At 49.7% G+C, this 27535-nt stretch overlaps 1 protein-coding gene across 4 annotated transcripts; it reads right to left on the bottom strand.

Annotated features, from left to right (window-relative positions):
* Positions 1 to 259: 259 nt before the first annotated feature.
* A1CF (APOBEC1 complementation factor) lies at positions 260 to 27535 on the bottom strand. 4 transcript variants are annotated; one of them, XM_010408647.3, is made up of 12 exons: positions 27447 to 27535; positions 21487 to 21630; positions 19148 to 19282; positions 18805 to 18935; positions 17227 to 17465; positions 14084 to 14248; positions 10788 to 10885; positions 9686 to 9956; positions 8062 to 8270; positions 5841 to 5977; positions 4958 to 5091; positions 260 to 2542 (listed from the first exon to the last, which is right to left on the bottom strand). In XM_010408647.3, exons 2-12 carry the CDS (start codon positions 21583 to 21585, stop codon positions 2391 to 2393), a joined length of 1770 nt encoding a protein of 589 aa, XP_010406949.1. In that variant the 5' UTR covers positions 21586 to 21630; positions 27447 to 27535; the 3' UTR covers positions 260 to 2390. The 4 variants fall into 4 exon arrangements, with proteins under 4 accessions (XP_010406949.1, XP_019146941.1, XP_019146943.1 ...); XM_019291396.2 differs by having other exon boundaries at positions 8062 to 8246; XM_019291397.3 differs by having other exon boundaries at positions 2433 to 2542; positions 4948 to 5091.

The raw sequence follows: 27535 nt of genomic DNA, 5'->3' as shown, positions 1-27535 counted from the left end.
CAGTTCCTGCAGCACTGACGGGTGAAGAATTACTGACCGAAGAGGTGCTGGGAAAAGAGGCCAATCCCTTGATTTTTCACTTGGAAGTGCAAAAGTACAAAACCGCTGATTTTCTGCTGCGTGTGCTTGGCGAGGGTCACCAAAGTGCACATAGAAAACGCTCCTGAACAGCTTGTGACCCTGCCTGGGTGCCCTGGGATCGATCCCTCCGGAGCAAAGCGTGCTCCTGTTTACCACAGATGTATAAAAGGACTGAGGCTTGTGTTTAAAAAGTTTTAATGGTATTTCAAAGTCCAGTGAATGTCCTCGGATTACTCTAAAATCACAGAGTTGCTTCACAGAATTTAGTCCTGGTTCTAATTTGTAACGGATGATTGAGATGCCATTTTTCCCTTCATTCCCTTTAAACACACACGATTGTCCTCCAGTAAATGGAAATTGTGATTTTTCGTTACACTTCACAGTGTTAAAACTCTATACAAACCTTGTACTACTCGTACAAAAATAAGTGCTTCATGCACACATTTTTAATACTGCTTCTTGCCCTTTGCTTTGACATCTTTCTGAACTTACATAAATAGCTGAAAAAGCAGACTAAACTTACTGAATGTGGAAAGTGAGAAACACTTCCTGCCAACGGTTTGAGAGACACTCCTGGCTACGTTCCTCGTTGGCAAACACCACTTAGAGACAGAAGAGAAAAAAAACCAAAGCCGCAAAATCCGTAACACTCTCGGTTATTTGGCCCTCTGGGACCGGGTTTGTCCTTTGCTGCGAAGCCAAACATGGCCAGCAGCAGCCACACAGGGCTTGTAATACCTTTAGGGTCACCCTAACGAGCTACTTCATAAATAGGAGGGGTCTAATGGGACCTCAGACTGTACAGCTTATGGGGTTTGTTCCACTCCGGGGGAAATTGAGTCAGGAGAGGAAACACTGGGCTCCTGCAGCCACCACCTTGGCACAGACCCTCGTGCTTTGCACAGCTCAGGCCATGCACAGGAAAAGCTCCCCTGGCAATGGCTTTTGCTCTGCCACATCACAGCATCTAGACCAGGTGAAAAATCTGGGGCTGGATCTGCTGGGTGTCGTCGACCCAGCTGCAAATTCTTCCTCCCAAAAGGGTTTTTTTGGTCCTAGACTGAAGAAATTCAGGTTTCCTTAGTGTGCATCACTGCAGAGGATTTATGACACAGGATTAATGCTGTAGTTATCCAGCACTGGATTCCTCCTGTATCTCCATCATTACCCCTGCCTCGATCCTGTGGCAAAAATAAATGGGTAATGCCCCCCTGCTGCACACCAAAGGGTGCTCCCAGCATCCCCACAGGGTTCAAACACAACACCAACTCTGCTGCTCTCCAAAAGAAGAGGTGCCTTTACTGCTGGTGTGAACCCATGTCCACTAAATTAATTTTTGCTGGAATCAGAGCAGGCAGCAGCCTTGATTTAATGTGCAGGGCTCTTTCCAACCCGGGAAAATGTTCTTTGGATAGAATTTTATTCAAGGTGCCTGCTATTACTGGGCCATGGCTGTGAGCTCTCATGCTCTAATTAAGTAGAGAATTGGCCTTAATGAATTGCACTTTTCTGCTCCTCAGGCGTAAAAGTTTCCCTATTTTTCAACGAATGTGCCATTCGATGGGAAATGCACAGAAATACACCGGGATTGGCTGATTTCTGGATATGGCTGGGAGGGAGCAAAGTAAGAGGGAAAACTGCTGAATTCTTGTGCCCTGCTTTAAAAATAAAATTAGCATGGAAACCTGTTAAAAATTAGCCTCTGAGGCTGAGCAGAAATGTTTAGGATAAATGTTTTTTTGCCTTGGCTGTGCCAGGAGGAATTTCAAAGAGCCTTGAGATGCCCCGTGCTGGTGGCACGGGGGGATCAGGGGCAGGGAGAGGCAAACTTGTGGCCAAGGGGCACCTCTGCTCTGCCTGGCCAGGGAAACTTTGGGCTGGCTGGATGGAGGAGAATTCCTGATGCACGGAGGGGTTTGCTGGGCCACCCCATCTTCCCCAGTCCTGGTCACAGGACCACAACAGCCACGGGACCAGCTGTTTTCAGCACAGGTTGTTGCTTGTAAACACACACACAATAGGTGTATAAATATATAGATATATAAATATACATATACACCTGAGAACCTCTCATTTCCTGGGCTGAGCTTTTGCTTTCCAGTGTGAAAATCTGATTTTTGCATGATTTTTTCTGATTTCTCCTCCCCCCCACCCCCCCGTTAACAAACCTAAAGACATACAAGACTGAAACTCCGACTAAAATTAACCTTAGGCCACAGATTAGCTTAGAATCATGAGGGTGTAAGAATTACCAGACTCAGATTGGTTTGCTTTTCCTTTCTTCCTGTGCTGGGTTTTAGGGAATTTGGTTAAAAGGCTCCGTAGCCGTCGCTCCGTGTGGCGACAGCGAAGGCAGGATAGGCTTCATAGGTGGCGTACGTGGCCAAATCTTGTCCCATTGTCACTGCCTGCTTGAGCTGAGTGGCTGTGACAGTGGCAGCTGCATTAGCAATGGTGTATCCTGAAGGAAAAAAGAGAAGGAAAACCCACGGATCAGTGACTTGTCCATTCCCAGTGAAAATCCGTTCCAAGCTCACCATCGCCTGGAAAGTTTTGATGGGACAACTTTTGATGGGAATGACTCGGGCAGCAGTGAGTTTGTTAGTGGGAATAATGTAAATAAATTAAATGATTCACAGGAAAATGGAAGCATTTCCTCACCCCTGATTTGTTAAGCGTGGTGCTGGAAACACGCCCCTCTCTGCTGAATATTTTTTCCTCAGGTTTTGGTTATTTCTGAGCTAATGGTGCTCTGGACATATCCCCCCCTGTATGGCATGAGGAGGGCAAGCAAACAACCTAAAATAGGGGAGATTTGGGCAGGATTCATGGAGAAAATATAGCTCTGATCCCTTCACAGCCAACATACAGACAGTTTAGGACAGCCATGGTAGGGAAACCCCCTCAAGGCAACAGCAGGGAGAAAATATTTAGTAGACAGGATTTTTTATTTTTTTTCCCATCGGTTTCTAATGGAAAATGTGGTTTCAACACTTCCAGATTTTCCTTGGGAAGATGTAAATGTTGCTGTTTGAGAATGAATCACTGGGAAAGCAGCATCATTTGGGGCTGGCTCCTCTGAAGGCAGGCCATAGCAGCTCGTCAACCAGACCGCAGTGTTTTGTTGTAAAAGAATTGGGAGTCAAGACAAAGCCTAAATTTGGGAAGAGCAGCTGGGCTATCCATCGGATCTGCTGGACCAGGCTCCGCTGCCAAACTGCATCTCCCAGGATCCTGTCTGACCAGGTGGGCAATGGGATCAGCTCAATGTCAACCAGAGCCAAGGTCCTCTTGGTGGGGGAATGGAAATACCGGGCGACAGGGAGCACATGTTGCCTCACCAGAGGTGTCACTTTGGGGAAAAACATGAGGAATTCCTTACGATTTGAATATTGTGGCTGTCCAGAGTATTTTCTTTGCACCAGCAAAGCCAGATGCAACGTTTCAAGCAGGAGTTGAGAAATCTGGGACTTAAGGCACATCTGCCACCATCAGGAGAGAAATGAGCTGCGACCCGGGCACGGCCTGAGCCGAGCTTTAGCAAGCCCTGACCGAGGACCAGTGCGTGCTGCAAGCAGCAACTTCAGTGCGTGTCCATTTGCCAAGCTCCCGAGACAAATAAATAAGGGTGGATGAAAGAAAACGAGAGATGCTAATTAAGCTGTAAGTGGGGGCTGGATTCAATAAAGAGCCCATTTGGTTTCCACGCTGCGGAAGCTGCACAAGCCCAGACAAATTGATTTTTCTGTGGCTTTTGCGGACTCCTGTGGCAGGAAGCCGGATAGATTTTTTATTTTTTATTTTTTTTAATCCATCCTTGAGACACTCCAAACAACTCAGTAGTACTGACTAATGCATTTCTCATGTGCAGCTTGGCACGTGGTGCTGCCTCTCCATCGGAGCTACCGTCATGCTGTAGAGCACAGCAAATGTAATTCCTGTGTTTTCCATGACTTCCCAAGCAGTTTCAGGCTGTTGCAAGAGCTAGTGAGTATGAATTCTCAAAGTGGGAGAAAAACCTTCCACGGGGGTGTGAGAGCTGGGATCACATCCAAACTTTCATGGCTGCGTCATTTTTTTGGCAGATGAAACCGTACGTGTTGGTTCAGGAGGAGCTGGGGGTGCTGGGGGAGGACGGAGGGCCCGTGAATTCATCAGCCTTGTGTCCTTGCAGGGACGAGGATCTCCTCCACCCCGGTGGCATCAGGGCCAGGGAGGGGACTCACCCCAGATGTGGCACTGGGGACGCCAGCTTTGCATCCTGCGTAGTTTCTGGGGCTCCCAGTTGAAGGAGGCATTCACAAACTGGGAGGAGGGGAGGGGAGGTGTGGAGCCGGGATGGGCCTCTGGATGTCAGCATTCCCTGCCCTTGGACACTGCTCCAACTCCCCTGGACACAGTCCCACCTGGGGCACTGACCTGAGGGGTTGGGGTTGGAGCAGAGCCCCGCAACCCAGTGCTCCCAGCCTGAGTTGCTCTGGGGCATGGACACAAAAATCTGGGCAGTCCTGGGATAGAGATAAAATCCTTTATAGGCCATAAACTGGCACAGGGTGCCCAGAGAAGCTGCAGCTGCCACTGGATCCCTGGAAGTGCCAGGGGCTTGGATGGGGCTTGGAGCACCCTGGGAGAGAGGAAGGTGTCCCTGCCCATGGCAGGGGGTGGAATTATGTGACTTTTAGGGTCTCTTCCAGCCCCAACCAGTCTGGAATTCTCTGATAAAGATGCCAGACACACAAGTAACATGAGCCACTCTGTGGGAGCACAACCAGGCCGGCCCTTGGTGGCCAAAACCTGCTTCATTCTTCACACCCACAAGGAAGCAGCAGGCAAAACGACATTGCAGGATCCCTTTGCTGTACAGACCTGCCCATACCTGGAAAAGGTGGCGCTGCAGGTGGCACCTCTGCCCCCTCCACGGGGATGCCCAGGGTCTGCAGGGTGTACTCTGCCGCGTAGGTCTTGGCCTCATCGATGTAGGCGCTGAGCTTGGGCGGCGTGAAGGGGTGTCTGTGAGGACAGCACAAAGTGAGCTGGCTTTGCTTTCCCCAGGGCTTTCCTGCGAGATGCTGTGATCCACTCAGAGCTGGCATCGTCCCGCTCAGCAAATGGAAGCATTGCTTCCCTGTGCCGGTGCATTAACAGGGCTGCTCCTCCCCGAGCGCTCTGGTTCCTCGCCGAGGTCATCGGCCCCGGCTCTCGGTTTGGACACGACGTCCTTGCAGAGTTTGTTGTGCTTTTGCAATCCAAAAACAACCCCTGCTGCACTTTTTCTTTACAATGCCCAGGCTGGGTTTTTTCTTTACAATACCCAGCAAACAGTGGTTTAGGTCAGAAGTGTTTAGAATCATATTTGGAGCTGAAATATCAGCATGTTCCTTAATTTCCCCACAAGGGCTATCATTTGCTTTCGTTTTGTACAATAAAAGCACCCTTTTGCCTGATTGTGTCTGGCTTTCTGTAGTGTTTGCACCAGCAGAGAGAGCACCAAGCACAGCAGTCAGCAGTTAATTATGGTTTGTGGAGGTTTTTCTCCCTATACTTTTTTTAAGAAGTATTTATATATATAATTATACAAACTATATGTAATATATAAATCTGCCCATTTAATCAATATTCTAAAGCATATTTAATAAATATTTCTTAAAATAAAAGGAAATGGAGACCTGTGCAATTGTGACTTTGAGGACAGCTGTTAGCTAAAAGAGAATTTAAAAAAATAAAGCCTAAGCCTCAGAAACCTTCCAAAAATGACGTACATGGTGGGGTTCTGGCTGGCGAGGGCAGGGATGGTGATTTTGTAGAGGAAGAGCTGTCTTTGATCCTGACCGATGGCAGAGTGCAGCTGGTACACAGGCTGTCCCCAGTTGTTTTTCTGGCAGATTTCTTCTAAGATCTAGAAGGGGAAAAAAAAAAAGGGATTTGTGCTGGGGTTAGTTGCTGTGCAGAAGCCTCCTCACCCAGCTCCAGCTCCTGTGCCGAGCAGCTGCCTTCCCTCAGAGGGCTTTCAGGGAGTCCTGGCAGGTTCCTCAAAGCTTAGCAAAAAATACAAAATGAGTGGTGGACAGGATACTGCATCCACCTTGAAGTGTAAGACTCATCTAAACACTTCATACTTCAAGATCCATCTAATTCCTGAAATTATTCCCTGTTCAATAGGGCATCTGTGTCCTTTTGCTGGCTGGATTATTTCAGTGTGGTTTTCTTTGAATCCTCCTCAGGAACTCTGTCTCACGGACTTCTGTTTCAGAGGACTAAAGAAACTCGGGTTGCATTCATCTTCTCTGCTCTGCTGCCTCCCTGGCTTAGTGGGTTACAGAGCACGACAAGTCCAAATAGGCTTCTTTTGAAGAAGAAAAAAGGGTGTGTTTCCATCCAATTAATTCCAGGGGCTTCAACAGGCGATTGCAGCTTTTGAAAGGCTGAACCACGTTGCCCTCAGCCTTAGCACAGCTGATCCTCTGGTAATTGGGAATTGCTGTACAGAAACACTCCTGCTTTGGCTTTGGATCCCAGGGTTTTTAACCCACTGCCTTTGTGCTGTCCCAGCTGGGTTTGGACACCTTCCATTAAACCAGGTTGCTCTGACCTGGCCTTGGACACTGCCAGGGATCCAGGGGCAGCCACAGCTTCTCTGAAAAACCCGTGCCAGGGCCTTCCCACCCTCACAGTCAAGAATTCCTTCCCAATATCCCATCTATCCCTGCCCTCTGGCACTGGGAAGCCATTCCCTGTGTCCTGTCACTCCAGGCCCTTGCAAAGTCTCTCTCCATAAGTCTCTCTCCATCTTTCTTGCAGCCCCTTCAGGCACTGGAAGGCCACAATGAGGTCACCCTGAAGTCTTGCTGTGGTCTACCTCATTTACAGCTTAGGCTTCAATGGATTTAAAATTAAAATGTAAAATCGAAACCTCAGGGCTGCTTTTAATTTTGCCACCACAGCTGCAGCTGCAGCTCAGTGTCTTGCAGTGTGAAATGCTTCATCATGTAGTTCAGTTCTCAATTACGATAGTTCATTTTCTCACTGTGCCAACACTCGTTCCCTGCTGCCCCAACTCCTTTATAGCTCCATTTTATAAAAATGAATTTCACCTGCCCTAAGGCCCTGCAGAACCATTCCAGGGATTTCACACCTCTAGTGGAAGGTGTCCCAGCTCATGGCATGAGCTGGAACTGGGTGAGCTTTAAGGTCCCTTCCAACCCAAACCATTCAGTGATTCTGTGATTCTCTGACAAAATAGAGTAAGGGGACTTCTGCAGGAGGGAAAAAAATCCCTCTATCCAGTTTTCTGGGAGAAAACATGGATGTTTTCATAAACTTTGGCAAACTGGATGCTGTGGCAATTGAAATGTTAAGAGGCTCCAAAAGTCAGTGTGGAGTTGGTTTCTCGTGTTGCTCTGGACAATATAAGGGGAAAAGAGCTACTGTCAGAGCTGGACATTCAGAAACTCAGGGAATTTATTCTGGATTTCCCCTCAGCCCTCATCCATCCATCTGCATCAACATGCACAACCAAATGCAAAGCCCCCCTGAGCCAGCAGAGTCTCTGCGCTAGGCTGGGTTATGTCAACACCTCTTTCCCCATAAACGATTTGCAAATGTGCATTATTTTTCCATACTGTCCCTTGGTGAAGCCCCAGGTGATGCATTTTTTGTATCAAACCCATCGTGGGTGGGAATTCCTTTACCCGCGGTGCTTTTATGGCGCAACGGCCAGAACTGGATTAAGGCGTTTATGACAACTCTCCTCCGAGGCCAGTGATGACCCTAAAGGTCTCCTCCGACCCCAACCATTCCCTGATCCCATGAGAGTGGGCAAGGCAGCTGGATATTGCAAGATGCAACCGCTACTGCTCATTTTTTCATGTCCTTTGAGACACAAGGATGGATTTATTTACCAGGCCCTGGCGCAGATTCAACGAGGGGCCCGTTTTCCCAACACAACCCTTGGGCCATGGACGCTCTTTCTGGGGCACGTACCTGAGGGGCGAGTTTGATCCCTTGGGGCTTTAGCGTGACGTGGTTCATGGGGGTGAGCTCCATCCCTGGCAGGAGGTCGTAGAGCTTTTCCTCTCCCCTCTTGTCTCCCTTGAGGTGGTATCCGCGCCCCAGGCCCGGGTACGCCAGGTAGCCGCGGCCTCCCAGGCCTCGGACGCCCGCAGCCCCTACAGGTACATTCATGTAAATTTCTAGGAATGTAAGAAGGCATTAAACTGAATCAAATCACAGGAAGAAGGACCCTGATTCTTGCTGAAATGGAAAAGTTAGCCCCGCTTGCTGGGATTGGGAAGCAGGCGGGCAGGAGGCCCCACAGCCTGGTGGTGGAATAACACAGGTTCGACACTGACACCCGCCCTTGGATAGGTGAGGGGTTTTGGGGAGAAACTGCTTCTTTCTGCCCATTTTCCATCTTCTCTGGGCAGTTTTGATTTCAGGACAGCTTTTTACCCAGCTTTGTAGCTGGAAGGCAGAGAGGGACAGCTGGCATCTTTTGTTACCCACCAGTGTAATTTCACCTTCTTGAATTCGTGGCTTACACAATTTCATCCCTATATGAACAAAAATCCTTTTTGGTTGTCCCCCATTACGCTTCCATTTTTTCCTCAGGGAACCCTACTTGGGAGTCTGGGGGAGAAAATGAGGCAAGAGACGGGTGGGGGGTTATCACATCCTCTCCTTTCCTAATGCAACCTTCAGAAGAGCTGGTTCACCTGTGTGGGGAAAAACTTGAGCAACAAGGGATATTCCTGCTGCCTTGTCTCCTTCCTGGTGAAGGGAGAAAAATTGGCCACCATGATCCTTGCCAGGCCTACCAGGGTGCCACACAGGGTCCCAGCCTGCTGTGGGACTGGGCCTGGGGACACAAGGCATCATCTTTGTAAGGAAGATCATATGACAAAGTTATTTCTTTGCTAGCCCCAAACTTACGTCTGCATGTACCAAATGATGTCTGCATTGACGTTTAATTTGGGGGTGCCTGAGTGTGGGGATTTGATTTGGCCCCAGGCACGGTGACCCAAGAGTTTCCAGAAATACTCTTTTATTCATAGATTGAATTAATTGAATTAATTATTATTAAAGTTAACAATCCCCCAAAACAGGCCTCCACCTCCCAGAGCACACAATGGCTTGCTTAGTTTCAGCGCTGCTTCCCTACACCGCAGCAGGTCAAGGTGCCCTCCTTGGGAAACTCCATAGCTTTGGGTCAGAAAACACCAGGACTGGTAAAATTTTCCCTGCAACCTTCAAAGCAAAGAGGAAACAGAGTGGTGGTGGTGACAGCTGGTTGTGGGAGCTGGCTCTGAAGGGGGGAAAGGAAAAGTGTTTTATTTGGTCTTCCCTGCTGGGGCAAAACCAGAAGGATTCGTGGGTTATTTACACTGGACTGAGAGCAATCTGGAAGTTCTCTCCAGGACAACGGTTATTTTTTTTCAGCTGGAATATTGCCTTTGGGAAAGACAGAGCCTAAACCCTGTGTTTCCCATCCCTTTCCGAGAGGGATCCAGGAGCTGGGGCAAAACCAATGTCACCGGCACACGCCTGGGAGCAGCCACTGGCTCCCTGGAGGGGATGCTTGGCCGAGCGTGGGCGCGAGGGGAATTACCTCGGATGGAGGGGGGCCGGAGGATGCTCCTGGTGCCGAGCCCCTTGGCGGTGGGGAAGTGCAGGTTGGGGATGGCCGCGTAGGCCTGGGGTGCGTAGAAGACCGGGGCGCCCAGGTAGGCGGCGGCGGGGTCGTACAGATGGCCCAGGGTGTAGGTGTAGTCCCCCTGCAGCACCGGCGCCCTGCCGCCCGTGCCGCGCGTGTACCTCACGTAGCTGTCCTTGTCCACCGGCTTGGCCAGCGTCACCTCGATCGGGGACCCGTCCAGCACCTTCGCGGCGGGGAGAGAGCACGGCACAAGCACAGGGGTAAGTGGCCAAAGCGCTCCATGGAAATCCCACCTGTGGAGCAACTGCCCCCACGCCCTGATGGGATGGGAAGATGGAGGAAACCACCCCAAGAAAGCCCCAAATCTCCCTCACACGGGTGGAAGGTGGCACTGGCTGGGTGAAAGTTTAGCCTGAGAGCGCCCAGCCCTGGCCCCAGCTGGGAGAGGCTCCTTCAGCAAAGCCTTCAAAAGGCTTCGCTTCCCCTCGAAGCAGCTTGTAAGCCGGCGAGATTCCGCGTGCTCCCAAGAACAGCAGCGGCACTAAAAATAGGAGTGGGGTTAACACCTCTTTGGGAACAGCTCTGGCTCTACAGTGAATTACATGCAGTGCGAGAAGGGCTAAATTCAGCCGCCTCCTCGCAAATCCTCATCTCAGTTTGGAGCAGATGTTTGGGCTGACCTCGTTTGTCCCAGTTTGCTATTCACACGCTGCCCTGCCAGTGTTTTTGTTGGCAGTCTGGAACAAGGATGTGAGTGTGAGCCAGGGGGGATGGCAACCCCTCCTTTCCTAGCTCTTCTTTCAGCTTTTCCTGCTTTTTTTCTGTCTGAGCAGTGAGCTAGAGCCAGGCAAACACTTAGCACGAATACAAGGAGCCAAAATAAATCGTTTGTGTACAACAGAGCTGCTGAAAAACAAATTCAGGAGCATAAAAGCAACCAGCAAAGAGAAAATCGGGATAACACCTCTGGGAGGGTATGGAGCTAATAAAGCAGGTGGCTTTGTATAAAATACTGCACCCAAGCCCCAGAAATTAACATTTACAGCAGCGTTACCTTCCCATTCAAGGCTTTCATGGCCTCCACTGCGTGTTCTCTTTTATTAAAGTGCACAAAGGCGTAATCTCTGATTTTCTTTACTCTCTCCACTGCACCTGTGGAAAACATTGGAATATTAGTGGGAAATGGGGATTAGTCAGAAAACAGAGACCTGAAAGAGCAGTTCTGTCAGGTTGTGAGCCCCTGGAGAGCAAAGGCTGAGCAAGAGTAGAAGAAAAAGAGGTCAGTGTCCCCTTACCTCTTTGGATGTATATTCCACAGGAAAATCAATATAGAGAGGTTGTAGCATTTCAAGGCAAACTAGAAGGTTTTGGGATCAGACACCAGTAAGTTTCCCATTAAAGTGGAGAGGTTTTCTCCTGTCCAAACCTTTATTTTGGTCTTGCATCTCTGTTCTGTGACAGACCATGCACCAGCTGTGGGAACATCCCCATGTGATCCCCATCTCCCTGCTTTCGTACATGCATTGGAGGCAGCTGCAGGGATGCTGATGCTTCTGCCATACCATGAGGAGGCTTTTATCGTAAACACCAGCTCAGGATGCTCAGGAGGAATGAACAGCCAGCCCTGCCCAGGACAGAGCAGCCCAGGGCACTGGGATGGGCTGGGACTGATGGGGCAGCAGCTCTCTCCCCAAGAAGCAGGCTCTCCCTAGGAAACAGCCTTTCCCATGTCAGCAGGGCTTCCCTGGATGCCCCAATTCACCTGGAAATGGCCCCAGTCAGACTCTGCACCTGAGGGTTGGCCCTGCTGGGAGCGGGCTTGGGCTGGAGAATCTTTCTTCCGGCCTGAATCTTTCCTACACCAAATTTACCCGAAGAAATTCAAATGTAAATGGCTTCTTGTTCTTCTTTTCTAAGTCCATCCTCCACGGTTTTCCCTCTCCCTTGCCAGCTGCTCTGCTGCCAGGAACTCTGCACTGAGGAGTCTGTCCCCAGAATAACCCCACCAGTCCTGTTCCCTATGGCCCAGCCTTCAGCCATTTCTTTAATTCTTCATCTTCTCTGCTCCTGTGGCTTGGGAAGCACAACATCAGCCAGCCCAGCCTCCTGTAAAATCCCCAAAATATCCTTTGGAAATGCGGCTAAGGGATGCTGAACAACCCTTCTGTTGGCTTCTTACCTCCTAAAGCTGAACAGGTGCACAGGGAAATGTCATGTTGCCACAAAAAGCACTTACTTAGGAAAAATGCAGAAGAAAATGAATTTCTTTGGTGTTCGGGGGGAGTCATTAGGAGCTGCAGAGGGCGAAATGAGCCTGTCCCAGCCTATAACCCGAGCAGGCTGCACGTCTTGGAACGACACAGGGATGGTAAAGCAGCACTTTGTGTCCTTCAGGGACAGAGGGTGATTTTCCAAGCCTGAAGTTCTGGGAGTTACATGCTGATGCTTTGTGGAAGCTTTAACCAACTTGCTGCACTTTGAATATCCCCCTTCTGCCTCCTGGAGAGCATTCCAGGACACCAATCCTGAGCCAAAAATTCTGCTCTTCCCTGCTTCTGCCTCTGCTGGGCAAAGCGATGTGGTACCCAGCCGTGGGTCGGCTCCAAGGAGAGCCCATCCATGGGATATCACAGAGGGAGCACTGTCCCTCCAGCACACCAGGAGAGCACAGTCTTCCTGCAGGGAGCTCTACCAGGCAGGAGGAATTTTGTTGGGATCCCCAGGGAGCAAGGGCAGGGCTTTCCAGTGAGACAGCTCTACAGAAGTCATCAGGCTGGGAATTTGGCACAGATTTAAGGGCTGATACTCGTACTAGAGCCCAGCTTGAGGAGCCCAAGCAGCATTCCTGGTCCTGTCTGTGGAACCCTCAGGGATGTGGCAATTGCTGTGGCATGGAGACCTCTGGATCATTTTTTATTGGATGACTTGTTGATGTCAAAACAGCTTCTTAATGCCCTGGATCCACGGTAATCTCAGGAAAGTGGCGCTGAAATGTGGCTCGATGAGTGAGGCAGAGAACCAAGGCAGGGCAATAAATCATTTCAGATCCTTGCTGCCTTTTTTGGTCTCAATGAAACTTTAACTGCATTCTCTCTCCCCAAAGCTGAAAGTTTTGCTGCTCTAATGCACCCATTCCTGATTTCAGCCACCAAAATAAAAGCTGTCCATTAAAAAAAAAAAAAAAATTAAAAAATTCCAACAGGAACACTGAAATGATAAAGGGAAAACGAAAGATGATGCAGAACTTCTGTTGTTCTAGTGGAAAACTTCTCAGGAGCAAAACAGATGACTGTTACCAAAGTGTCAAAAGGCCGCAAATGTGTTTCTGGGGAGTGTGAGCTTGTTCAAAGCTCGGGAGCAAAACTGGGTAAATAAAAGAAGGAAACAGTTCAGAGAGTGGGATAACATAAATTTAACTTAGGGGTAAAATGGGGTTTGCAACAACTCAATGGTGGCTAAAAGTATGAGCCAGAAATGCCGGAAGGACACAAGGAAACCTCGTGAAGACCTTTGCATTGCAGCCTAGTCCAGAAAAAGGCACGTGCAGGGCAGAAATGAGAAGTTAGTGGAAGAAAAATGAAGCTCTGCAGTGTATTTTAAAAAATTAATAGAAGGAAGTTAACAGGAATGAGATGAAAGGAGATTTCACATTGCCAAGCATCAGTCCCTAATGCCTAATGGACTGCGTGGCTTGCAGAGCTGCAGAAACGGGTTATTTTTACTTTGTTGGTTTTGGGTGGAATTTCCTAAAGCTGGAGCAACTCAGAAGTAAAATCTCCTTTGAAAGCCAGCAAGATTTTTATTCCCAACTAATCCCCTTGCTTTTTTTGAAAAATCTCACCCTAAGTGCATGTAAGATATGCCACAAAGGAATATTGAATTAAATGTAAAGCACTAATTATTCACCAATTTACACGAGGACTGGGGGGGATGTATGAAAATGCATTCAGAATTTAGATAGATCAGATAAAAAGGATTTGTGTTAAAGCACTCCACTTTTATCACCATCCCTTGCCACAGAAGAATGCTGAAGTCACCCAGCTGCTTCACCAACTCTTTTTAAGAAAGACTGAATGAGTCCAAAGCATTTGGATGGCACAGGGCATCCCCATGCAGCACTTTGGGTCTCTTCCAGCTGCCAGCCATCCTCCTTCATAGTGGCTGTAGCTGGGAATTAAGCAGCCCTTAAGGGGATGGCATTTTGGGTGGGAGCCTTCAGCCTGATGACAGTTTTTGTGGCGTTTCACAGCAGACAAACAGCTATTTTCATCTCTTTTGGCGTTTCAGGAATGCAGAAATATTTCCATTTGCAGCACCTATTTCGGAGGCACGGCACCCATGGGCTCCTACCTGGTTTGATGTTGTTGAACTCCTTCTCTATGGTCTCCTCGGTGGTGGAGAGCATGAGGTTCCTCACGTAGAGGATTTTCACTGAGGACATGGTGTCCTCATCCACCTCCACCTCCGGCTCTGCCCAGTCCACGGCGATGGGGTGTCCCCACAGCTGGATCCTTCCTGCAAGGGAACGGGCAGGGTCAGTGCTGGGGGCTCTGCTTCCTCTCCTCCTGCTCGTGCTCTATTGCACAGCACAACAGGCCCAATTCTACAAATGAGACCAAAAAAAAAAGCCTTCCTAGCCCAAAGCACTGCTGCTGCATCAGCTCCCTCCCAAAAGCAGATGGTCACACTCGGAATGTCCTCCTGCAAATACCTGGGGAGCCTCCAGAACTGAAAGAAGTGAAAATATGGAGTAATTCACTTAAAGCCTGCATTCCCTGGAGTGCTCCCTAAAGGGAGCTGTTTTAATGCACTTATAAAAATCCCTTCTGGCCCCCAAAGTTTCATTCCCTCGATACCAGAACAGGGATCCTGAAGTGCCAGCGGGATGAAATAAAGTAGCAAAAGCAAGGATGTCTCTGTGTGTGCTTGAATTCGTTCAGCTGAAGCTGCAGCAGGAGAAAGGAGGGACACAAAAAGTCCTGGGGCATAAACCAGGGTGTGGGTGTGGAGGGTAAACCCAGGGGCTGTGTGTGCACTGGCCTGAGCTGCTGAGGGGCAGGGAAGGAAAAGAGCAAGTAAATCACATTGCTGAATGCTGGTGATGGAGTTGGGCTGGCGTCCCCACTCCTTGAGGCTCAGCTCCAGATTCAAAGGCACCTGATGGGAGACTTTCCCTGAACTCCAGGGGAATTTTCACAGGTCCATATTTCCTCCTGTCTGCAGGTGTGTGTATTACCGAGGCTGCCATTTTAGACGTGTCATGGAGCTAAATTTTGGTTAAGTCAGATTTATGGTTCTGTTGCGCTTATAGAAAATTCTACTGAATCGCTTTAGAGGTGTCAGATTAGTCAGTTTATTAAGAGCTGCTAGTGTTGAGTTGATTAGATATTGTTATGAATGATAAAGCATGATTAGATATTGTTAGGAATAATAAACTATTTAGACCTAAACTGTTGAGCCAGTCTGAGGCTGAGTTTGGTGAGGGGATTTATTCTATCGGGACTCAACCCTTTGAGTCCCTTATTTTTTCCCTCCTCACCCTTTTGCCTCCCTGGCCTCCATGTGAATCATTCTAAATTGCTTTAATCTGATTTTTCTTTGTCTGCTTTATCTGTGTAGTGGGTATTAGAGTGACCCTTGCCATCAAACCCTTTTGTGCCCTCACAAATTTATATTAAACCTGCTTTTGCTCAGGGCTTGCTGGTGATTCTTTAAGTGACCTAAACCACTCATTTGCAGCTGAGGAGACAAAGAAAATCCTGCAAAACATCTAAAAAGGCATCTCTGCTTGGACAACCCATTCAAGAAGGGGTCGAGCTCCAAAACGAGAGGCTGAGGATAGAATTTGGAGGCTTACTGGAAGTGTAAATGATCAAACTAAATGGAAAGGTGCTGCTCCCTCGGAATCCCTCATGAATGAGCTGGGATTTGTGGAGTGAGGCTGAGCTGCTGTTCAGCTCTCAGCACTGCACAGATCTGAGCTGTCAGTGACAGAGATAAAGGCAGGGCTGCTCACGGGTCTGTGCCCCTTTCTCAATTGCTGTTCTCATTCCAAGGGTGTACATAATGACCTGGCTGACCTGCAGCAAAGAGCTAAGCTTGGTGCCTCTTGCTGAGACCCAGGCTATCTCCACCCTGTTGTTTAGCCAGGAGACAGGACAAAATTGAATTTTTTATAAAAACTCTCCATTTTTGAGCATTTCCTCTACAGAGCTCCGTCGAAGAGCAGCGAGGTTCAGTTTAAAGGAAGCATCTTGATAATGATATTCAATCTCTCATCAGCTGGAGACACATTTGGCTCTGCCTTGGAAATTTTTTCCGGTTCCTGCCATATGCTTGAGACATCAGAAGACCCTGGCTCCTGCTCACACCTTTGGAATTCCTTAAATTGCTTACTGAGATGTCCCTAACTTGGAAGTCCCTCACGCATTACACATCCGCTCAGGGCTCTGAGTTCCTTCCATCTGTCTCGCTGTCTTTGCTCAGGATTTTAAGTGCTCTGCCTGTTCCCGCCTTCCTTTTCCTCATAAAATCCATGGAAAAGTCATGCTGAAGCACAGAATGTGCTCCCACCATCAGGGAGATGCTTAAACTGAAGCAGAAAATGCAGAATAAAAGGAAAAGTTGTCAGCGTGAGAGATCTCCCAATAGCAAAGTGAATTCGTTGCTCAAAATCATGTTTCCTTTTTTTCACCGTGAGAAAAAAGAAAAAAAGCATTTCAATTGTGCAGGATATTTCATGGGCTGTTGTAGAAAACAGGTTAAAGAAGGTTGGTGGTTATGAACAAATCTCAAACCCTGAAGTTTGCTGGATGCTTTCACCAGCAAGTGAGCTGTGCTCAACAAGGCAGTGCAGGAGCATAAGAAAACAAGAGAAAATTGGTGAAATCCCTGCAAATGCACTTCAAGGTAAGTGACTTCCTCACCTAATACCAGCTAAACCCCTCTCTCCCTCACAACGCTCTTTGGCTGTCCCCCAGTGCTGAATTTCAGAGATTTCCTCTAAAGCAATTCCTCACTCCAAGCTCTTTTTGTCAAAATATCCATTTTCAGTCCATTCTCCAGCCTGAATTGGCTCTCAGATGCCTTCCTGAGTGATTCTCCCCGAGGGGCCATAACTGAGGCTGTGTTTTGTGTTTAACCCAAGACAAGCACGGGACAAAGCACTCCCCACAGCAGAGCTGAATGGATACACGCAGCTAAATCCATCTGGCTGGATTTTCAATAAAAAAATTTATAAAAAGCTCTCCTGATGACGAGCATGGATCATCAGCGTGGTGCTGCAGCAGGAGCTGCAGCGAATCCCACCCCCTGCACCCCGTGCTGTGTTGGGGAACCTCCTGGCTCTGGGTGTCTCTGGCAGAAAACTGCTCTCTGAGGGCAGAAAACTCAGCCACGTTCACTTCCTTGGATTCCTGGCTCCCCTGGAGACGTTGTCACCACAGCACGAGGTGACCCCTGCGTTGAAGCCACCCCTCCCCACATCTGCTGACCTGGGAGCAGCTTCCTCCTGGCCATGGCTGCTGCCCGGTGGCTCTCGTACTCCACGAAAGCAAACCCCCTGTTCTTGGTTTTGTCGGCTGCGCTGGGGTAGACGATGACGTCCACGACGCCGTCCGTGACCTTCTTCATCTCTGCCAGGATTTCCTCCCTCTTCTTGGTTTTGGGGATGCCCCCCACAAACAGGCGGCAGTTGTCCACGCTGGCACACACCCCCAGGAGCCTCCCGTTCCTGGAACAACAGAGCTGCTTTGTCCGGAGCCAAGAGAGGGGAAGGTTAAGGCAAAGCCCCTCCTCTGGCCCAAAACACAAGGCCAAACACAAGGCTTCAGTGCCAGCCGTTCTTTGGGATATTCCAGTGCCCTTGCTCGGCGCAAAAGCTGCCACTCTGCTAAATCTGGTATCAAAGCCAGGCAGCACAGCTGAAATGAAGGGTTTGAGGGAGAAACCAAAGCCAAATTTTGCTTTTCCTTCCAGGGATTCTCCCTTTTGCTGCCACCAGGCAACTGCACCCACCACCCCAGGTCCCTGTGTTGTCACCAGTGTAAGCCAGGACTTCTTGTGTTCACCAGCGGCTTGTGGCTTCCCACTCACCTCCTGACTGAGGTTCTGGGGAAAGAAAACCCCTTGTCATGGAGAGGCACCATCTGGGGACTTGCTGATGGCAGCTGTTGTGAAGACCCCAAAGCAAAAACTTCCTTTATTCACCACTATGGGGTCAAACTATCTCTTACAGGTCTGGAGAAGTGCAAAACTTCTTTAGAGGAGTCTTTGGAACCAGGGAAGGAAGTGGAGGAGCTGGAGGTGGATGAAGCCTGATCCCTAAGACCTTCCAACCTCTGCTGCAAATGACATCTCCAAGCCCTCTGTGTGCCCTGTGAGCTGCTCAAAGCAGTTCACCACCCATCTATTTTTCTTAAAAGCAAAAATGAAAGCTGTGCAATTGCCAGAATGCTTAAAAACCTTTTGGGATAAACCAAAGGCATCAACTCATCCCACTTTGAACTGGCAAAAAACATTTCGTGTGGTTGAAATCCAACCAACACATACTGATGGGCCCATCTGTTGTTGATTGCTGGGTGTTTTGTTCCCAATTTTTAGTCACTAACATGAGGGCTTTTTCTGTTCCTTTCTATTAGGAAATGGCTCTGTTTTGCCAGTTGGTTTCCATCCTATTTCACCATCTTTTGCAATTGCTCCATCTCCCAGAACATATCTACAGAATCTGTCACGAGGGAGACTGTGAATAGAATAAATCAACAACAAACAACCTGGGGGGAACATAATAAACAGCACTGGTTAGGGGAAAGTTAATTTGATCCAAAGCAGAATATTTTTTCCCAGTGTTCTGATAGATTTTTTTTGCTGTTTTCTTGTGAGGAAGAAATTTCCTGTGAAAGATGTTGACTTTATTGAGCAGTGCCTGCACAGGGAGACTGGAGGAGACTTCCCCTCAAAACTCAAGGATCTCAATAACCTTGCTCTGGGCTGCCAGGAAAAATACCCTTACATGCCAAAACAGAGAGATACATGTGATTTAAAGCTGCTGTGAGGGTGTTTGCCATGCTTACCTGATTTCATAATTATTGAGTGTCTTTATTGCATTCTTGGCCTCCTGTTTATTGGAGAAGGTCACAAAGGCGTAGCCCCTGTTGTTGCCATTGAAGTCCATCATCATCCTCATCTCATAGATTTTGCCAATCTGCCAAGTGAGAGCGATTTGTCAGCAAGGCGGCAGTGGTTAGAGAGGACTGGGACCCTAAAGCACACCCAGTTCCAGTTGCATGGGCAGGGACGCCTTCCACTGACCAGATTGCTCCAAGCCCTGCCCAGCCTGGCCCTGGAATCAGCTCAGGTCAGCCCTGAAATGCAGCTCTGACCATCACTAACTCAGCAGCTGCCACCAAGTCCCACCTTTTCACAGAGAGGGATAAGCTCATCCTCAAAGAGGTCTCGGGGCAGCTTTCCGATGAAGATCTCACAGCCCCTCTCTGGTGGAGGGCCATCCCAGCCTGGTGGTGGTCCCCCGTATTTCCTCTGCCCATTTTCCTGCCATGGAGGAAGAGAAAAGAAAGGTTCAACTGTCGGTTTTTAAACGTGGATCAAACCAACCCCTTCTCTGGGAATGACCCTTGAGGCAAACACCCTCCTTCCCCATCAGCTCCTCAGGGATTCACCGGGATAACGCAGTGTCCCGCTGCCAAGGCTGGCATACTTCCAAAGTCCAAGTGCAGACAGGTAACTCCCTGGAAAATGGAAATCCTCCTGGCTCTGGGAGGGGCATCTCTGTGGGCTGTGTGTCAGCTGTGGGCTGGGTAATGGAATGTTTGCCAAATTGATCATTTGTCTTGATTTTCATCCAGTCCAAGGATGACACGGGCCCACACAGGAGTTCCTTCTGGCACAGAGCAAATCTTGGCCCCAAATAATAGCCAAAGATGTGAAGACCAGTCAGTATTTCCTCTTCAGTATGTCTCTCTGTTCTCCTCTCCTATTTTTAACCCTATTTCCTGTATTTCTTGGTTTCCTTCCTTCCTTCCTTCCTTCCTTCCTTCCTTCCTGCCTTCCTTCCCTCCCTCCCTTATCTCTCCTTCCCTCTCCCTACAGTGATTCCCTGCTCCCAGAGGAGCCGTGGCTCCATTAATTTTTCCATTTTTGGCTCCCTGACCATTTCTTTAGTCACTTCCCACTCTGGGATTATTCCAGGCAAGCGAATGCCTTGTACAGCTGATTTAAGAGGAACGTAAACAAACAGGGATCCTTATGGGAAAATAGGAATATACCAGAAACCCTTTTCGTTTTCTTGAGCCTAGAACACACCCTGAATTATCCACGCTCATTCCTGGTTTTCCAATGTTTTCAGCAGTGATGGAGTCCTGGGGACACTTGAATTTATGTCTGAGCTGGTGTGTGAGGGAGCACAGCAAGAAGTAAAGCCTTCCCTCAAGTTGCAGTGGCTGGAAGGCAGCACCCCAACAAACCCTTCTTGACAAGGTGCCTGGAGGGCAAGTGGACATCAGCCACTTCCCAAAGATGAACGAGCCAGGTGTGCACTGAGGAAGAAGATGTTTGGTGGCACCCATAGACAGGTTGGAAGAAAGATCCCTAAGGTACAGGGAAATTAGGAGGGGGGGAAGAGAAAAAGATAAAATAGCAAGGTTGGAATGGAGAAGGAAAGAAGAAGAGAGAGGAGTTAAAGAAGAGGAGAAAGAGAAGAGAAAGCTGTTGAAGCCTGTGGGGGATTGGGGGCTGAAATCTGAGGTTCAGGAGTGAGCTATAGCCAGATGTGACAGTAGGAAAAACGGAACACCAGGATAATTCCAAGGCCGGCTTGGACAGGGCTTGGATTAACCTGGGCCAGTGGAAGGTGTCCCTGCCCATGGCATGGGGCTGGAATGAGCAGGGCTTTAAGGAGCCTCCCAACCCCTATGACTCTAAGAAAGCCCCAGTAAATCCAAGACACAGAGAAGTCCCTTATCCTACGGGTCAGGTACAGCAGAAAGGCTCCTCAAGGGCACCAAACGCAGCAGCTGGCCTGCTCCTGGAATGTGCTTTTTCCCAGGAATCTCAGGTTTTGCTTGGGGCTGTTGTGCCCTCTAGTGCTATGCAAAGCAAGGCAAAGTTCACGGCCTGCACCTGCCTAAAATCCCGAGTTTCCAGTTCCTTTTTCCAGGACGCAAGGCCAGTCATGGCAGTGCCCTGTGCTCTCCAAGGCTGAGCTCGTTTCGGTCGTGTTAGCCAAGAAAGGCTTTCTCAGGTGGGGTTGAAGGTCACGCCCAGGCTCCACCTGCCCTAACCATGGGTGGTTTGGATCCTAGGGACCTTGGAGCCCAAACTGGGAGCAAACCTTGGGGCAGGTGAGGCACCTGCCTCCCACGTACCTGCGCAAGGCTCTGCACATGAGGTGACGTGCCCGGACTTCCCACCTCATCCCTCCTCTGAAACTTCGCTCAGTGAGTTCTCTTTGGCTTTGAGACACCAATCCCGACCTTTCCCAACATTTAGCAGTGCTCAGGGTTGCTCTTCCCCCACCTTTATCATAATTTCCCATCAAACAACAAATTCCTGGAGGAATAAGATCCTGCTCCGTGAAAGACAACGCAGCGATGGTCAGCACGGGCGTGAGAGACAAACAGAGGGAAAAGGAATGAGCAAGGAGTGATTCAGGAGCATGGATTCGCTGCTCACGCCCCCGGTGGAGCTTCAGGATGAAGCTGGGCACTGCACAAAAGGATGGGACCATGAATTCCTACCTGGATCAAATTATATCCCGTTCGCTGAATTAACGCACGGAGGGCGGCTTCTTTCTGTGTGCCGGTCAATCCATCCCCGGATTTGTGATTTGATTCCATTGGGAGTGATTATCAGCAAAAAATCAGGTTAATTAGGGGTGCTCACTGCAATCAAATTTAAGATAAATTAAATCAATTAATACGGCTGGGAGGAGAAAGTCCACCCTCCCGAGAAAGTTTACAGGGTCGCTCTTCCTAAATCAGTTATTTTGGAGATAAACCCAAAACAGAACAGCAGAGACCATGGAAAAAGCAGAAATATCCCCCTTGCTGAATGGAAATAAGCAGCATTTAAACCCACAGTCAGATGCGGGGGAGGTGCAGAGGGAATTTGTAGCCTTTTGGTGGTGTCTCAGGAGGAAAAAATACATAATTATTATTATGCCTAATCCTGCACTGAGTACACAACAACGAGTCCTTTAGGCCTCGTGTGATGCTGGCACTGGAACCTTGTACCAGCCATGTTCAGCACTCTGTGAGAAGCAGGACCTAGCTCCAAATTTGGCCTAATTTTACTTTCGGAAATAAAGAACATGGGAGAACTTCAGATCTTAGCTCAGCTCAGGGCTGGAACAACCTTGGGTTCACACATTTTGAATCAGAGCTGCAGTTTCAGGTCATGGCTGATTCAAGATTGTTTGCTTTGGTTTGGGTTTGGGCTGAAAACATCGTAAAACTGAAATCTGAATCTGACTTGGGCTACACACTGGGAAAGGGACATTTATAAGATGGATTCACTACTGGTGATTCCCTGTTTTTCCTGAATGCTGAGCTCCGAGCTTGTCCAAAATCCATCTGTGTGCTCCAGGCAGACAAACGGGGTCTGTAAGGTGCAAGGCTGAGCTTGAAGCCTCAGGCTGATGCTGAACAGCAGCCAGAGCAAACCCAGGCCCCTCCTCAGCTCCTTGCAGCCAGAGCTGGAGGCCAGTGGGACCAAGGACTTCATGCAGGAAAACGCTAAATTGGGTCATCCAACATGGTTGTTATTGCCTAAAATCGCATTTTATTGTGGGAAGGTGGAGGTAAGGAAAGGTGGGAACTCCCAGGCTTGCCTGGAGAGCAAACAGGGCCAAAAGGGGCTGGGAGGGGCGGCCTGGGGGAGAGGGGGACGGGGCACCCTGGGAGCACAGAGGGATGGGGTGCTGGGGGGGGATGCTGGGCAGAAGGGAAATCCAGAGGAGTGGGAAGGTGGAAGGAAGGTGGATTGCTGTGCCTGCACTCTGAGCTGCTGCTGGATTTTGGGGAGGAGGCCCTGAACAATGCCCCTGCACATAAGGTGAGCACTGCAGGTAAGGAAATGCAGGCAGGGAAGTGCCATCTGTCTGGTTACAGCTGATTTTCTGAGTCACGATTCTGTGCAAGTAACAGGAAAAGCCTTTTCCAGTACCCAGCTTTGAACACCAACCCCTTTCAGCAGCACATGCTGCTTTTGAGGTTCACTGAGGGAGGAGCCAAGGCTTGGGGCAGCCCACTGTACCTTTGGACATTACCTGCCCTGAGCTCCTCTGCCTTTGTGCCCTGGAAGACTTAAACAGCTGCTTTCAATTTAAAAAGGATTATTCCCAGCACCAAAAACGGGCCCGAGCCTGGCTGTTTGGGGGATCTCAGCTTCGTGTTGCTCGGGCTCTGCCACACCGAGATCCAGAGACTGTGACTCAAATACTTGGAAATAGAGGCACCTCTGCAATGCCAGGTTTTGGGGCTGTTTAATGCAGGGGTTGGTGAGGCTCTTGTGATTTTATTTTATTTTTTTTCCCCATGCTCTCCCCTTCTCCAGTGTTGTAATTAGTACCAACGTGCAGGGGCTGGGACATGGATTATCCAATGCCACAGCTCCCTGCCGTCTCTAATTCCCAAACCAGTGTTTTCTGCAGCAGCTGGAGCCCAGTTATTGGTTTGTTTCGCCCTTCTGAGGGCAGCAACAAAAGCCTGTCGATGTTTGTGGTGTGTGTGTGTCTGTGTCTGCGCCTGCTGCCTCCTCCGGAGCTGGCGTTCAGCAGGCACGGGGCAGGATTAGCACACTGCTAATAGTGCAGAAACCACTTGGAGCCTTTCCCAGCCTGCTTCAGAAGGAGAAAGTGAGCGTTCCAAACAACGCCGGTTAAAATCCAGATTGGTTCTGCACCCTCCCCTGCCTGGGCAGAGACACCCTATATCCACCCTACAGGGGAAAGCTCTGTCGCACTGCACGTGTGGCCCCTTATATTCTGCTTTTGGAGCATCCTGGTTCCATCGGGAATTGCAGCTCTCGGTGGGTGGGCGGGGGGGGGGGTCTCTCTGAGCCCTTAGAGCTGGACTTGAGCACTGCCAGGCTGGATGCCTGCTCGGCTGCTGCTCTGGATGCACTTGCTCGGGGATCCTTTAAGGCCACGCATCCTCTCCTGCAGGGAGGAGGGATTTCCAGGAAGGTCTCCCTCCCTCCCGGGGATGCTTTCACGCCGAGCAGTGAGCACCAGCCTCGGGGCTGGCGGATGGATGGGAACAGAGCATCTCCGTGGCTGGTGCTTTTCCAGCAGGAGCAATATCCCTCTCTGCCTTCTGCTTTATTAGATAAGACAGCCGAGCTCCTCTGGGCTCTTCTCGTAAGGCATCCTGCAAAGACTGCAGGCTCCAGACCAGCATGTCTAGACACTGCTGCACTCCAGGATATGCTGAAGCGATCCGCTTGGAATTAGGGAGCGTTCAAGGTTGCGATGAAGTCCTAAACACAGCCTGCTGCAAAACCCGGACTCTGGGGGGGTTTGTTAACGAGGATCTGGCTTTAATCCGTGCCCGGTGCTTCCACACATCCCTGCCCTTGGAGAAGGCCCGGCCTGACCCAAGGAGACAGCCCCTCGCATGGAAGAGCTGCAGGATGCCCATCCTCAGGGATGCCCCGACTCACCTGGAACTGTGGAGCTGGTCCTGCTGGAAGTGGGGTCCAGCTGGAGACCCCCACCCCAGGGTAGCTCCAGCCCCTGCAAGCCCCCACTCCTGATTCCAGAGGACGCCAGGACTGGACACACGAGTGGACAGCCCCAGGCACCGCCCAGGTTTGGTCGCCCCACTCTGAGCAGTTAATTCACACCTACTAATTACCAGCCCAGCGTCATTCACAGCTCATTTATGAGCTAAAGAGCTTTCCCCTATCAGTGGGGTTTCTCCGGCCTGGAGACAGCAAACACCTCTCTTTTTTAAGAGGCATGAATCCCAACACAACAAATCCCAAGCCCAGGAAAACAGGCTTTCCACCCTGCAATTTTCCAAGCTCTTCTTCTCTCCCTCCTTCTCTCCTGCCTCCCTCGGCCCAAGGACATCTAAACACTTTTTCGGACAGGGCACTTTTCCCACCTCTGCCACCCAAGGGTCCAGATCATGGAATCACAGAATCATTGAAGTTGGAAAAGCCCTCTCAGATCATCGAGTCCAATGATTTAACTCAACACTGCCAGGCCCACCACCAAACCACGTCCCCGGGTGCCACATCCTGATGTCCATCAGTGCACCCGGACTATTTCCAGGATACAAATCACGGGGGGATGTTTTATTTCTGAAACCGGTGGCATTCCAGCCCTTTCCCCTTTATTCCAGGCACCAGCCCCGGTCCTTGCAGCAGTGCCAGTGTGCTGGGAGATTTTTTTACCTTAAGGGAGGAGAATTCCTGTCACCCAGAGGAAACACGATTACTTTCTCTCCTTCTTTGTTCCCCGAGCCAGGAATCAATTAGCAAATCCGCCCTCACAGGGGGAAAACCCCCCTTCCGTGGCTGCTGATGGAAAATGTGAATGACTGCAGCAAATTCAGGCAGTGCCTTCAGCAGTGCTTTAAAAAAAAAGGATCAACCCAGCCACACTTCATAGAAATAATGGTTCTGGAATTCAAACAATTTCGGGGATTTGCCCTTAAAATGGATTATCACTAACAAGGGCCACCATGTGGAAAAAAAAAAAAAGGGGGGAGAAGTTGCATTTTGTTCAGAAGTTTAAATTGAAATTAACACCTTTGGAGATGCAAACTATCCGTATTTCCTATTTCATCCCCATTTGTGATGAAATTTTGACAATACCACCAAGGTATCATGGTCACAGCATCAAGAAAAGGAAGGTTCTGCTTGTAGCTGAAATCAGAGTATCCCTGGGTCTGCTTTTCCTCTCTCCACTCTCATTTATGTTAGGTTTCTGCTAAAATTCGGAAGTGCCAAGGTAAGAAAAGGTCCTTTTATGCCTTGCAAGCCCACGTCAACAAGAAACAAACCTATTATGCCACCACTTCACCTCTCCATGACCACTTCTACATGACTTCCTCACGCCTACTACAGCACATCCACTGACTTTGCTCCATCCGTCCGGGAGCGAGATGAATCCAGAAGCTTTTACCCCCCAAAATGTGGAAAATTTTGCTTCACTTTGGGGTTGTTTGGAAAAGGAAGAGTCTCTTTCCTCAGCCAAGGGTTGTCTCCCATGGCAGGATTTTTGCTGAGGGAAGCACAGGTGGTGTTTGAGGACAGAGCCTGCCCCTCTGCAGCCTTTTTGGGGAAAGCTGCTTCCTGGTTCCAGGAAGGACATAATGAACCCCCGTTTATCCCACGGGATCAGTGCACACCTGACTGTGCTGAGCCACTTGGACACATCTAACTGAGGCTGTTTTGAGTGCCCCCTCAGATCAACTGCTTCTCCTGAAGAATAACCACCTCTGGAAAGACTGGATAATGATATTCACTCTTTCCCCTAATAACCCAAATCGGTCACTAGAGAAACCATTTTCCTCTAGCTTACCAACGTTTTGGGGATTTTTTTCCTCCCTCCAGGCTCCAAGCAATATATATTCTTTTCTACACATCCATAAACACCAAGCATTCTTCATTCTCTTCCCCAAAACTGGAGCTGCCCCTTGTGAGCTGCCCCAACTCCTTGCTGGGGTGACACGCTGAGGGACGGAGTCCGATTGAGCAACGCAGCACGAGGCTTTCGTCCCTGGGCTTCCCAGGGTGGGGGGTTGTTCTCCAGCTCAGGTGGCTCCACACGAAGTGGGAACTCACAGGCATTAGCAGGAAAGCAGGAGGAATTCGGAGCAGTGTGAAAGCACTGCAACACATGAGCCTGGAGCAAGCATTTTTTGCTCAGCCCCTTTTGCTTGGGAATCAGCTTCTCCCTTTGGAATCCCTTTCCTCTTGGGCACAGCTTTTGCAGCTCTGTCCCCAAATGCACACAAATGCCGCCGGAAAGCCCCTCTGTGATGCTGAGCCCAGCCTCCTTCCCTCCTCCTTAATCTGCATCCCCATGTGCAGGACACTTTGAAACCATCCTTCCTCCCCTGCCTGCTGCCGCCCAAAACTCCTATTGCACCGAGGGAAAGAGCCTGGGAGGAGCATCCTGTGCTGAGCAGAAACTGTCCCTGCTAGGTGGAAGGGACTGGGGAAAACAGAGGGGTTTTTAGGAGCAGCGATTGCCTTCGCTAGGGAGACCGGTCTCTGGCAAAGAGAAGGAGGGATCCCGAGTCGGCTGGAAAGATCTCTAATGATTAAGCCCCAGAAAGTTGCGCTTTAACAAATCCAGGTCGAATTATGGCAGGGAAAATCCCTCCTCCCCCTCTGTTTTGTCTGGCTTGGCTTTCCAGGCGAGGAGGAAAAGCAGAAAACCCCCTCTTTTCATGGCTTTGCCAGGCAGAAACCGCGCCGAGGCCCCCAGGGAGCCCTTCTGTGCCCACCTGCTCATCCCCAAACTCAGAGCCAGGGCTGTGGGGCTGTGTGGGGCCCACCAGGGGGTCCCGGCCCCTCAGTCCAGCCCTGCTGGTGTGGGGCAGCTCCGGGGTGAGAGTTTGGTGCCGGCACTGTTGGGGTGGGAGCTCCCGATGGAGCTGCCCCTCCCCAACCCCACCAGCAGCCCCGTTTCAGACCGCCAGTCCCACTCCCCCAAACCCCAGAGCCACGAGCAGCCGCCTACCTGAGCAATTTTGGAGATCACCCCCCGGGAAAGAGGTCTCCTTGATTGTGGGGAGTTTGCGACGTGTCACTGCGGTTATTCCCTAATCA

This window comes from Corvus cornix, chromosome 6 (genome assembly GCF_000738735.6).
Source record: "Corvus cornix cornix isolate S_Up_H32 chromosome 6, ASM73873v5, whole genome shotgun sequence".
Classification (NCBI taxonomy): Eukaryota; Metazoa; Chordata; class Aves; order Passeriformes; family Corvidae; genus Corvus; species Corvus cornix.
The sequence above is the reverse complement of the archived record's forward strand: the minus strand, read 5'-3'. Positions and strand labels throughout refer to the sequence as shown.